The sequence below is a fragment of the Montipora foliosa genome, chromosome 8 (assembly GCF_036669935.1).
Source record: "Montipora foliosa isolate CH-2021 chromosome 8, ASM3666993v2, whole genome shotgun sequence".
NCBI lineage: Eukaryota > Metazoa > Cnidaria > Anthozoa > Scleractinia > Acroporidae > Montipora > Montipora foliosa.
The window spans coordinates 45993029-46005243 of NC_090876.1; the positions used below are offsets into that span (position 1 = coordinate 45993029).

General features: G+C 39.2%; 1 protein-coding gene across 1 annotated transcript; it reads right to left on the bottom strand.

Annotated features, from left to right (window-relative positions):
* Nucleotides 1–2833: 2833 nt before the first annotated feature.
* On the bottom strand, nucleotides 2834–6013 carry LOC138013154 (uncharacterized). Its single transcript, XM_068860157.1, has 2 exons — nucleotides 4655–6013; nucleotides 2834–4123 (listed from the first exon to the last, which is right to left on the bottom strand). Exons 1-2 carry the CDS (start codon nucleotides 5077–5079, stop codon nucleotides 3361–3363), a joined length of 1188 nt encoding a protein of 395 aa, XP_068716258.1. The 5' UTR covers nucleotides 5080–6013; the 3' UTR covers nucleotides 2834–3360.
* Nucleotides 6014–12215: the final 6202 nt, after the last annotated feature.

A 12215-nucleotide genomic window follows, 5' to 3' on the forward strand; every position in this document is an offset into this window, starting at 1 on the left:
TGCTTGTGGTCATTATTATTTAAGGTTTTTCCTGCAAGCAGGCTAGTTGTAGAGGTGCATCCTGACACAATGTTCGCGTAGTGGGAGCTGAGGTACTGCTGGAGCTCTCGTAAGCCGTCTTTTATTTGCTATTTCGGCGGCTTCTATTTAAGTCGTTGTTTCTGTCGGTTAACAAGAGCTCCCACGTCAGCCCTTTACATCGCGCTCCAGATTATATCGCCGAAGACAAAATGCTTTTAACAACAATTTTAGTCTAGTTTTATTTAATTCAAAACAACAGCTTGGGCAACGTCGTTAAACAATAATTTTGGTTTGAACAGGGAAATAATCCCTTGCGAGATGACCAAAGAGTAACTTTGTCTGAAAGAGAAGGATAAATCTTGGGTATTGTACTATTCCCAATTTGAGTGATTTTGGCGGGGTGCCCAACAAAGAATATTTAATGATTGTAGTATCCCTCCATTGAAGCCAAATCACATTTGAGGTGCTTTGTTTTGTATCGGCTTCCAAATGGACCTCTAGCTTGTACGTTTTGTTTTCCCATTTCAGACCACGTGATGTTACTTTAGGGAACAGTTTCTTTCAAATGTCGTCTTATGCACGTGCATATGTATGCGTAACTTATGAAAAAACAAAAGGAAAATTCCCTTGGGAACATCACGTGGTGTGAACGTACAAGCTAAAGAGGTACATTGAACGAATTCTTAGCGTGATACTGCGCGCTGCTAAAAAAAATTGAACCAGAAGAACTTGTTTTTTTCTTTTACGTTATCCGTGACTACAGAGGTTTTGCACGGCAGCCATGTTGCAAGGCAGGAACAATGAAAATGTTTTGCATTAGAAAGAACATTTGTTCCCATAGGAAAAAGAATCTATTGTTCCTGCCATGCAAGATGGCTGCCGTGCAAAACCTCTTTTCTCGATTTTTGACGATGGAGGGGTCGAAAATTGAATCGACAGGATAAACTTGAAGGAGAATAGCCTAATGTCAAAACGTCTGTATTTTTTAGGATTGAAAGTTTCTTATAGTCTTATTGCTAATGAATTTTAATTAAATTACATACTTGAAAACATGAGTTTTTAAAAGAACGAAATTGTCACGTACTTAATGGCTGTTTATATGAGCTACGATGAAGCCAAGAAGGTAGACGAGCTTTTCGGGAAATTGTCAGTACATCCTTTCTTGAGTTTCTATTGGATACATGGTAGTCCCAATCTCCTTTATGGTCCAAACTGTCCTCATAGGCAATTGCTACAGAGCACTTTCGATATATTAAAATTCAGCTCGATAATGAGGCTTAGAGGACACAAACGAAAGAAAGGAATAAACATGTTCATTCAGTTTCCTTTGTTTGTGTCCTCTATGCCTCGCTGCCAAGCTGAATTTTAATTTATCGAACGGGTTTGCTCCGCCCAGAAATGCATGCCTTTCCCGATTGCGGTGGCTAAAAACGGAATTCATAAAAGGCAAAAAGTATTCAAAGAGCGCTCGAATTTTCAAAAACATCGGGGTTAAAAGTGGCTAAAAAATGGAAACCAAAGAATTGCTCTCCGTTATTTAGAAATGATCATAGAAGTAAAGAACCGATGTTTCTTCGAGCAAAAAAATTCTTGAGCAATATAGATATTGAAGACTGATATCATGGTTTCAAATTGCTTTACATCAAACGCCGGCAACACCCAGGCTTATTTCAAACTTGTAACGTTTAGTATTCCAATTAGTCAATTTCACGGTGATATCAAAATTCCCGGATTGCTGAAAAATGTTCTTGAAGACAAAACGGTGCTCCACCTGGCCCAAAATACGAAGAAGGAGCTCAAATGTTGGCCAAAATTTTGAAAAGGTATTCCAAAGAGGATTGGGTTCGATAATGCTGAAAATTAAAAAAAAAATCCAAGCCTCTGCGCATGTGTCACAACGAAGTGAAAGAACCACAAAAAGATAGGACGCAGCTCTTTACAACCTCTAATTTCATTGGATCCCTTTAGGACGCAGCTTTATTATTTTTAGAGTTAGGCTCCATTGTTTCTTTTGTATCGTTCTTTGTGTCCATTCGCCCTTGTCACACGGTGGCCATATTGTCCCGGGAGACCAAAAAAGCTTTGTTTTACCACGCCAAGCCTCACCCCCATGGTTTCCACTGCGAAGCTTGACGTGGTAAAACAAAGCCTTTTTGGTCTCCCGGGACAATATGGCCGCCGTGTGACAAAGGCGAGTTGCTTTCTGAACCAATCCCGAGAGCCGTTATAATAGCTGCGTACTGACTCACAAAAAGAGCCTTTCTGGCTAACCCTCAAAATCTCAATTCTAAAATCGCAAATTGTCTCAGGGAAGATTTTTTTGTCGTTTGTTATGGTGCTACTCAAATTTAGAAAATGCACAATTTTTTCTGTGCGTTTTTCTGGTTTACAGTCTCAATTTCAACTTTGGGATTCAATTGAATTTTTCATGCCTAATTTCCCCACACGTTTCGGATATGATGGGTGACCCCGCAGTAAAGATGCCATTAAAATAGGACAGTCGACTCCATTGCTTTCTTCAAAAAATTTGATTGGTTCGGTAATACAAACTGCAGCTTATAACCGGAAACCAAATTGTTCTTTTAGTTAAAATTTTCTGAAAGGCTCTTCCAGTAAGTTTCCGATTAGTTCCTCGTCACGCAGTACTAATCGCACGGAAGCGGGATGCGGGACTCTCGTGGGACAGAATGAAAAAATTTCCCGCGTTGCGTGAGAAACGCGGCATTTTAAAGCTTATTTTGATTCATTGTTCTGAAAGCCAAGCCCAGGTATAATCTGTTTGCTTCCAGAACGAGGAACAATTATCTTTCTATTAAGCAACCACACTTAAACCTTTAATCAAAGACAACCGATGTCATACCAGTGTGAAAGCTTACAAAGCAGTTATTAGCTTGCCAAAAGCAAATTTGCGGCTGCTAGAAATAGAGCATTTAAAACTGATTTAATAGCAATGTTTGTTTACTCTACAGTGAAAGCGGTTCAATTTATGTACTTTGTGCTTAACAAGAAGACTGTTGTGGCAATTTCTTATGCGAAATTTCAACAAAGAAACACTGAAATTTTCTGACATGTGACAAAGAATACCAATTTTTCGAAGTCGTGACGAGTATTAGTGAATCGAAATGTTGTTTCTTCACTTAGGAATATGTTCGCTGATCGTGAGATCCACATGAGTTTTAAAAAGTCTTCCATACGACTTAGATTTTGAGTATTTCAAATCAAAGCTAAGTATCCTTAATAATTTTCATTTGTGCTACAGATATCTAATGCTTTGAGATTCTTTTAGTTTTGTCAAACACAGCCGGAAACAAGAGAGTTTATTAAAGACTTTTCAAGATCCTACGGATTTTCAGTTATCTCAAGAATCTCTATGGACGATATTTTCTTCGGATGAAATGAATTTTCCTGTAACCAAGGCTTGGAAGTTTGTCTTGTAGAGTAAACATTTGAGCAAGAGGTACCGCTTTGTTCTGTCAAAGTTTTGACTGCTCGGCTACCATCACTTTTGGATCGAGGAAGCCTATCTTTAGCCTTCAATTCTTCGTTGTTGCGACTAAAAAAGGACGTACTTTTTCCTCTGTTTTTCGGGAAACCTTTGAGAACTTTCATATCTGTTCCGGAAAAACTCCTTGAATACGAGGACCTGAATGATTGTTTTCTAGGAGACAAGTGTCCTTGTGAATTGCCGTTGTCATCAGAGAACAGTTTTCCGTTTACTTTCTCAGCAAATTTTGCCTTTCCCTGTTTCTTTTCGTAACCCAAAACCTCTCTTTTTTTGTTAATCTTTCCTCCCTTGATAAATTCCTTTTCTTCGAGCATGTCTCCATTATTCTTGTCTTCGATTTTGCGTCCACTGTGTAAACTTTCATTTGATGACTCAAGCATTGTGTTCCTATTTTCCATACGCACCATAAATGAAATCGCGTCTTTTTGTTCTTGCCCATTTTCGCACTGGATTCCCGTGGAATGCCCATCGTTCTCCTTAATATTATCACTTTCTCGAAGCGTTTGACCTCGTTGTCTCAACGACATTTGAACTTCACTCCGGAAGCTCTTTCGGCTACGAAGGGTGGCTGCAGAATCAAGGTCCCCACACTCGACCCTGGAAAAGAAACATGGCAGAATTATCCCGATGATTTGCCTATAGCCACTGCGAAACTCGGTCGTCCGTAAAGCATAGATTATAGGATTCATTGCCGAGTTTAAAAAACCGAGCCAATAAGCCCCGACTGCGAAATGCTTGGGTAGTTCTTTTCCGACAACAGTTGCGTACATCGTAAGAACAGAAAAAGGTGTCCAACATGCCAGAAAAACAGCTAAAATGATAAATAACGTAATGGTTATTCGCCTTTCGTTCAAGAAAGCCGACTTCTCTTTGCACGAGAATGAATGACTTCGGACTCGCCTTGTGTGAATCTTAACGGTTTGAAAGATCTTCAGGTAAGAAAAGTTCATTATCCCCAGTGGGATTACAAAGCCACAAACGATAATAAACAAGCAGTTTGCCAGTTCAGGGACTTCATTATCTCGAGGAACTTTAACTGAACATTGCGTGCGGCCGGGAATGTATTCGTAGCTATTCCAACCAAGAATCGGAGTGAGCGCTGTCATAAAAGCCTGAAACCAAACCCACCCCACAGCCAAGATGGTTTTCTTTCTCGTGAAGATTTTTCGCTTTGTTGACTGAACTACGCCGACATACTTTTGAATGCTTATCGCTGTGAGGGTCAGAATAGACGTCAACAGGAAGAAGACATTCAAAAAACCGTTTAACTGACACAGCGCATAGCTGAAAACCCATTCTTGAGTTACAGCTGTTATGATGGAGAAAGGCATGCACAGCAGTGCCACAGAAATGTCTGTGATACTCAAGTTGACCATAAAGATATGAGTCTCTGTCCGACGAAGCTCTTGTCGACGGTAGATCACAGCTATGACGAGTAAGTTTCCAAGGATGGCCAGCATCATTATAAAGGTCAAAATTACGGCTTCCAGGATCCCAATCCATTTGGGGTCTTTTATGTCCCCTGAAAATCCTGAATGAGAAATATTAGTCATTATATCGTTGGTTTGCCTTGATGAAATAAGCGGACTCTTCTTTCTTCTGTTCTCAGACCTCGGTTTTTCATTTCATCCATTACCTTTAATGCCAGACAAACATTGCCAATTTGCGTAGGTTGCAAACTTTTCTAATCACCATTTAAACAAAGTTTGTCATATATTAAGATGGGCTACCTCTCCTTATAACGCTACCAAGACGAACATGACGGGACATATCCGTTTTCTCGGATAAACAACCGCCAATGTGTCATCCCTGTTCAAACATCCCATGAATGGAGGCGAATTTTGGCAACACTCATCGAGTTAAAATTGAAACATGGAATGCTGGCCTAAAACCATTCGTAGAATATTGAATTGTGGTTTGAGCTAACTGGCTGTATCACGAAACCAATTGCATAAAATTGGATATAAATCGAGATGTGATGCTCTAGATAAAGTCCCCTTGACAAAAACAATGAATTGTAAGGAATGACAAACAATCGCGTGCCAGTTGGGCCTATTAGAGCAAATACGTCTTCTCGGTGGTGTTTTAATTACACCAGTTTAACTGAGTGAAAAAAAATATGTTCATCTCTTTTTGTTAAAAAGAAACTCTTCTTGTATTTGGAAAACTAATTATCGATGTAAGGTGCAGTTATTGCTCGGTGAGAAAAAAGGATTAATACCTGGTTCGTTAGTAAGGCCGAACCCCACATTACACCCGCCAATCAACGGCTTCTCAAAACCGTCTTATTTTTCATTTCCTGGGTGCCTATTTTTTATAGAGAATTTTTCCCGTACTGTTTAATAAACGCACTGGAGTACGAATTCCGATTTTCTGATTGGCTGATTTGTACTATGTGATACTGGGTTGAGACGAAACATCCTCCTTGACGTCGTTATCGTGGTGTAATATTCAACACACCACTGTCATTAGACACAATGGCTTCGGCTGACTCAAAGTTTGACGATTTGTCAGATGCAGATATTGATTATCTTATTGATGATGCAATTCCTAAAAGCACCAAGAAAGCAACTGCTTGGGGAATATCTGTTTTGAAAGGTAAGGTTGCGAATTTTAATTTTTTCATTCAAGCTAGTTGAGGTGTTTGCGAATTTTAATTTCTTCGTTCAAGCTAGATGAGGTGTTTGCGTGGTTTCAATGCAGTGTTTCTTTGCAACGTCGTTCCCAGGGTCTACTCGGCTTGAAAGCGGAGTAGACCCTGGGAACGAGGTTGGTTTCTTTGTGCAGTGTCTAGTTCGGTTTCACGTGACGCCACATAACTTCCGGTCGCCATATTGGTGTACCACAGCGGGCTGCATAATTAATTCCATATCTCCAAATAAAACCTTTGTAAAATTGATTATTCGGTAAGTGAAGCCAAATCGGGTGAAAATGTCGAAGCTACATCTTCTGCACCTCTTTCTGAATATGCTAAGATGCTGGACCAGCAAGTCAAAATAACCGTTATATCAGCCTTGCTCTTTTCAGCTTTTCAACTATTTAAATTGCTGATAAGGTCCTTCACCAGGATCCGGTGCTTCTGCTTTGTTGCCCTGGTTCTTGTTTAGAAAGAAATATTTCAACGCACTTCAATTATGAGAAACATGTAGTTCGAAAATTCTAATATAAAACCATAAAATTGAAAATGTATATTTTAACAAAAGCTTAGCTTTGAATCCACATTAGTTTGAAAAATTACTATTCCATGAAATTTTTCCATTAAATGATAAGTAGAATAGAGTTGGCTTGGCATGAGATCAGTTTTGTAAAACTGATTTCGTACCGCCAACTCCTATACCACTTACGTATAAATTCTTTATTCTGCCTCCTAGCTAGATTAGCTTTTTCGTTATTTTCCAGGGGGCATTTACCAATGTTACCTCTGTTTACGTTTTACGTGGTTTGGTGCAAATAAACTATTTCTGTTGTTATTGTTCTTTTGTTGTTCGGTTGCCCAGTAATAACTTTTTATAATTATCCAAATGGCGGGAATATTATCATAATTTTCCGAGTGGTGAAATTTGTAAGAGTAAACATTCAGTTCATCTGAATTGCTTCACGATACTGGGTTTATTGATTTGGGGAAACGTATTGCTGCGTTCTCAGGCGTAAGAGTATTACCAAAATCAGTGAAAATGATGTACTCTGTACCAAGCCATTCATTTCACGTGATGAGAAGGACCATGAGGTGAACTTTTCCGGCGTTTCCGTGTTTAAGTATTCCACCTTTCAACTGTTCCACCGTTCCAGCATTCCAGCGTTCCATATTTAAGTACTTGCCTCCAAACTGCTACGCAGGCCAAGGACTCTCTCCTCCCCAGAGGCTCATACAGATGAATCCGCTGAGCGATGTATACGCGAGCGAAAAAAGTGAGTTAACGAGAGAGGAACCGGGAGAGCCTCGTTCGCCCGCCCAATCGATCTCGTTTCATGCGCCTGCACTCACCTTGTACAGCGGCCGCATCCTGACGCCTTACCGATCACAGCCGATCAAAGCCGATCACCTTACCGATAACCGAACCTCTGCGGAGGAGAGAGGGCCAAGGAGACTACCTTGCGTGTACAGTGTGGAAAATCTCACCCGGTCATAACTAACTCAATCGATTCTTAAAGAGCGAAATATGTTCAGATCTAGAATCAAAGAAGTGAGAGTGGAAGATTTAAATGACGGCGATCACATTGCTGTCGAACGAAAGTGTTAGAGTTAGATCCGTTACCACGAATTGAATAATTTAAGCACTGCCAATTTCTTAAATGATCAAAAGATGCAGAAAATACCAAGAATGGGGCCATGTTATGAAGATTATCATTATTTATAATTATGAGTTAAGGGAGCGAACCCCCCATACACGGGGAGACACCGGGCTTGTCATTTAAGGAACGCATCCTGATTGGTCCGACTAGAGGCCATAGGATTGAGGCCACCGCGAGGTTATGAGGTGTAAAAAATAACTTCCACGAGTAGTGCGAAATCTAAAAATAAGTTGAAAGTAATTATGGGTTGCAAAGATTTCCTTTCTTACCTACTATTCTCTCGGCTGTGGTCAACCATTAGAGAAAAATTTCTGCAGCGGACACCCGTTTTATATTCGCTGCATGACATGCTGTTCGACCCATTTTCACTTATATTTTTTGCAGGAAAACAATTCTTGCAGATCATGTGAGACGTCTCAGTTCGAGATTGATTAATGGTCTGATTTGGCTGCAATCTTTGAAAGCATTTTTTTGACAAATTGGCAATGTTTTTTTAGATTTTCCTATTTTTATGCACATAGTTGATACAATTAATGTGTCAAACGAATAAAAACAAAAAGCAAAAGGAAGCTCACGTTTCTTCATTTGACTGGACAAGGATATTCACATCTGAATGTAAGAGGACATCTCTTACTTACAGAGTATTCCAACAGAACGCATCCTTCTTCATCCCTTTTATTCAAACATATATCGAGATCGTTTTGTAACCCTGCGAGCAGTTGGTATCTCCTACACTTCCAGAGAGAAACCACTGCGAGCAACAGTTAGTTTCTTTGAGTGAGCCGCCGTCCAGCGCCAAGGACGAACAAATTAAATTTGAACTGATAAAACAAGTTAGTAAACTTATTTTGGGGCTTGCGCGTGCGTTCAGCGCGTGCGTAATGGCCGCGTTTGGGCGAGCCTGCTGTGTAGTGATTTCCCTCGATGTAAGACGTCGAAGTGATGTCAAATACATCACGTGGGGTGTGACGTACTTCGCACATGCTGGATGGAAAATCAAACAGTTGCTCGCATTGGTTTCTCTCTCCGGGAAGCGTAGGAGAAACCAACTGCTCGCAGGGTAGACTTCTGGTGGTGTTGATTCGATGGCGTTCCACTCAAGCGACCCGAACTTTCGCCCGTTGCTACGTGACGTCACACTGGCACGTGGAGTGGGTCAAGAAACGTCATTGGAAAACAACACAGTTAACCCCCTCCTTCCCGGGGACGAGTGAAATAGGCCACTTTGGAAAATACCATAATACTCTTTGTTTGTCCCCCCAAATTTTGGATAAGCATTGTTTCCAGTTTCTCTTGGGACTTACAATGGTCCCAAGAGAAAACAAAAACAATGCTCATTCAAAATTTGGGGGGACAAACAATAAGTATTCTGGTATTTTCCAAAGTGGCCTAATAAGGAATCTTATTTTCGACACTAAATTTCCCGCGAATTTTTTCCAATATTCGCAAAAAAAAATATTTCTCGTTAAGCGTTGCATCGTTTAAAGATCTTTGAACGATCTTTCAGCAGATTTTTTTTGAGAAATCGGAAATAATGTTTTTGGGTAATCAAGATCCTGCAGTAAGTGATGACTATAAATTGCATAATATCAAAGTCAAGAAAGCCTTGAAAATCTTAGGGGTATACTTCTCATATGATTATCGTCTTAAACAGAAGCTAAACTTTGACGAAATCATAGTAATTGACTCCATCAAAATAAAGATATGGAAGAGGAGAGACCTAACCGTTATAGGCAGAATTCAGATCGTGAAGAAATTTATAGTTCCAATATTTATGTACCGTGCTGGTATGATAAGCCTTAACAAAGAGATTATATCTGAGGCAAATAAATTAATTTTCGATTTTATTTGGAAGGGTAAAGATAAAGTTAAACGTCTAACGCTTATCAATGATATTGAGGATGGCGGTCTTACAGCTCCACACTTGGAATCTGTGATTAAGACTTAGAGAATACTATGCTGCAAGAAATTCACGAGTAATGAGCCTAGCAGCTGGAAGACCATTCTACTGTATTATTTGAAATCGGTTGGAGGTAAATTCATTTTAAGCTGCAATTTTGATGGGAAGAAATTGCAAGTGAAGCTTCCGAGGTTCTACGAACTGGATGTCTTAGCTGCTTTGCGCAATGTTCAGTTGCGAGTAGGATGAATAGTTACGATATTTCGCAAGATACACTGTCCGAAGTTATTATTTGGAATAATAAGCATATTTGTGTTCATGGTAAGTGTTTATAATCGTAGACTTGTTGATAAAGGGATAATTTCATTAGGTGATTTAGCCCTCGGAAAAAATTGATTGGCACCCTGGCGTGATTTTTGGATATTAGATATATCACCTCTCGATGCCTTCCAATTAATTGCATTGTGCGATGCTTTGCCAACAAAGTATCGTCAGTCTTTACAGATATATCAGTATGTCAATCCAGAGCCTTTTGATTCAGAGAACCATACTCAACTTTGTTTGAATGGTCAAAATGTAGCGCTTAGCAAAGTGGTTTCTAAGGCCGTGTACAAAGAACTTCCCTCTAGGGTTACTTTTTAAACAACCGACAGCTCAATCGAAATACGAAGCAGAATATGCTAATGTTGTTTTAGATTGGAAGAAGATCTATAGCCTTCCTTTCACTGTTGCAATGGATTCAAAGACTCGACAATTTCAGTACAAAATATTAAATAGATATTTAGTAACGAATGTCTATTTGAAAAAGGTTGGTATGAAACTATCATCTCACTGTTCTTTTCGTGCAGATGCGGACGAATCTCTAGAGCACTTGTTTACTTCCTGCCCCTATGTTCTCTCGTTCTGGAAGGATCTCTCGGACTGGCTTAATGATCTTGGTGTTAAATTAGATTTACTTACTAAGGCGGATATAATTTTTGGTAGTTGGGAGCGCAAAGACGATTTGTTGTTCAGTTTAATCACGTCCTGCTTATGGCTAAGCAGTACGTATAAAGTTGTTTATGAGTTGGAGACTGCTATTTCAAAAAGTGGAAAGAGTTTGGCTTTTCATCTTCAAAAGTGGGGCAAGTATTGTAGACAAGGGCAATAACGTATTGCAGAAGTGTTCACAACCCTCGCGGCCTCGTCGAAACGTGTTAACTTCATATTCTCAGTTTGTTGTTATCAGCTTAGGCAGCCTTAATAGGGCCGTTTATACGAGAGAAAATAAGCCGCGGCTTACTCTAGCCGCGGCATACATAATACGCGAAAGGAACTATTTACACGAGTATAAACTCCCAGGCCAGGATAAGCCGCGGCTTGAGAAAGCCGTGAACGTAGATTTTGTACCATTTATACGAGGAGTTCGCGTCTTATGTAAGCCGCGGCCAGAGTAAGCCACGGCTTATTTTCTCTCGTATAAACGGCCCTATGTAGTTTGTGCGCGTGTGTTGTAGCTTAGTGTTGTCCTAATGTAGTCATTTGTTTCGTTATTACCAAACGTAAACAATAAAAAGTAAATAAAATACAAAAAAAAAAAAAAAGTTTTTATTAATTTAATTACTTCCGTGTCAAAAATTTGCAGAACTACAACAGAGATAAACATCACGTTCGCTCAAAAAAAAATCGCATAGCTCTCTTCGTCGCACTCTCTCGCAAAACACAGAAATTTTTTTTTATAGCAAAGATCTTTTCTCCATTCTTTAGAAATCACCCTTTTAAATTTCAGAGAAATAGATCCATCCGCGAATATTCTGATTTCTTTTTGGCGAAGTGACGAAAGGTCTTCGGAATGAGGATAAGTTGAGGCATTGAGTTTGATACGCGTTGACAGATCGATGGCTGAATTTGTTTTTTTTTTTTAATTTTTTTTTTATTTTGATGACATTTTTATTTTGTTACGACGTGTTCATAAGTCAGGGTGCAAAAAAAATGTAATACATCATATGTAGTACATGATGTATTACATTTTTTGCACTGACTTATGAACGCGTAGAAAAAAATACCAAAAAAAAAAAAGAAAAAAGAAAACTAAACACATATACATCGCAGACTCACACACAATTTCTATTTACATGAAGTAAGAGGCGAAAGGATCGTAATGAAATGCAAAGGTTATTCTCTTTTAAATGAATGGGAAGCTAGAATCGTAAATATGTCGTCAGTTTCATTCCATAATATAGGCCCATTATATCGAATATTAAAGTTACCACAAATAATAAATATTTTTTTCACAAGTATCTCGTCCTCACATCCAATAATACCAAACAGACCCAAACAGTATATCTTTGTCTGAAAGCGGATTTTCAATCTTTACCTTATGATCAACAAGCCATTTTATAACCTCAGCTCAGAAATTCTTAGTATAACGACAAGACAGGATTCAAGGGATTCATCCGATTCACAACATAAGGAGCACGCTGGAGGTGGTATAATACCAATTTTGCATAAGAAAGT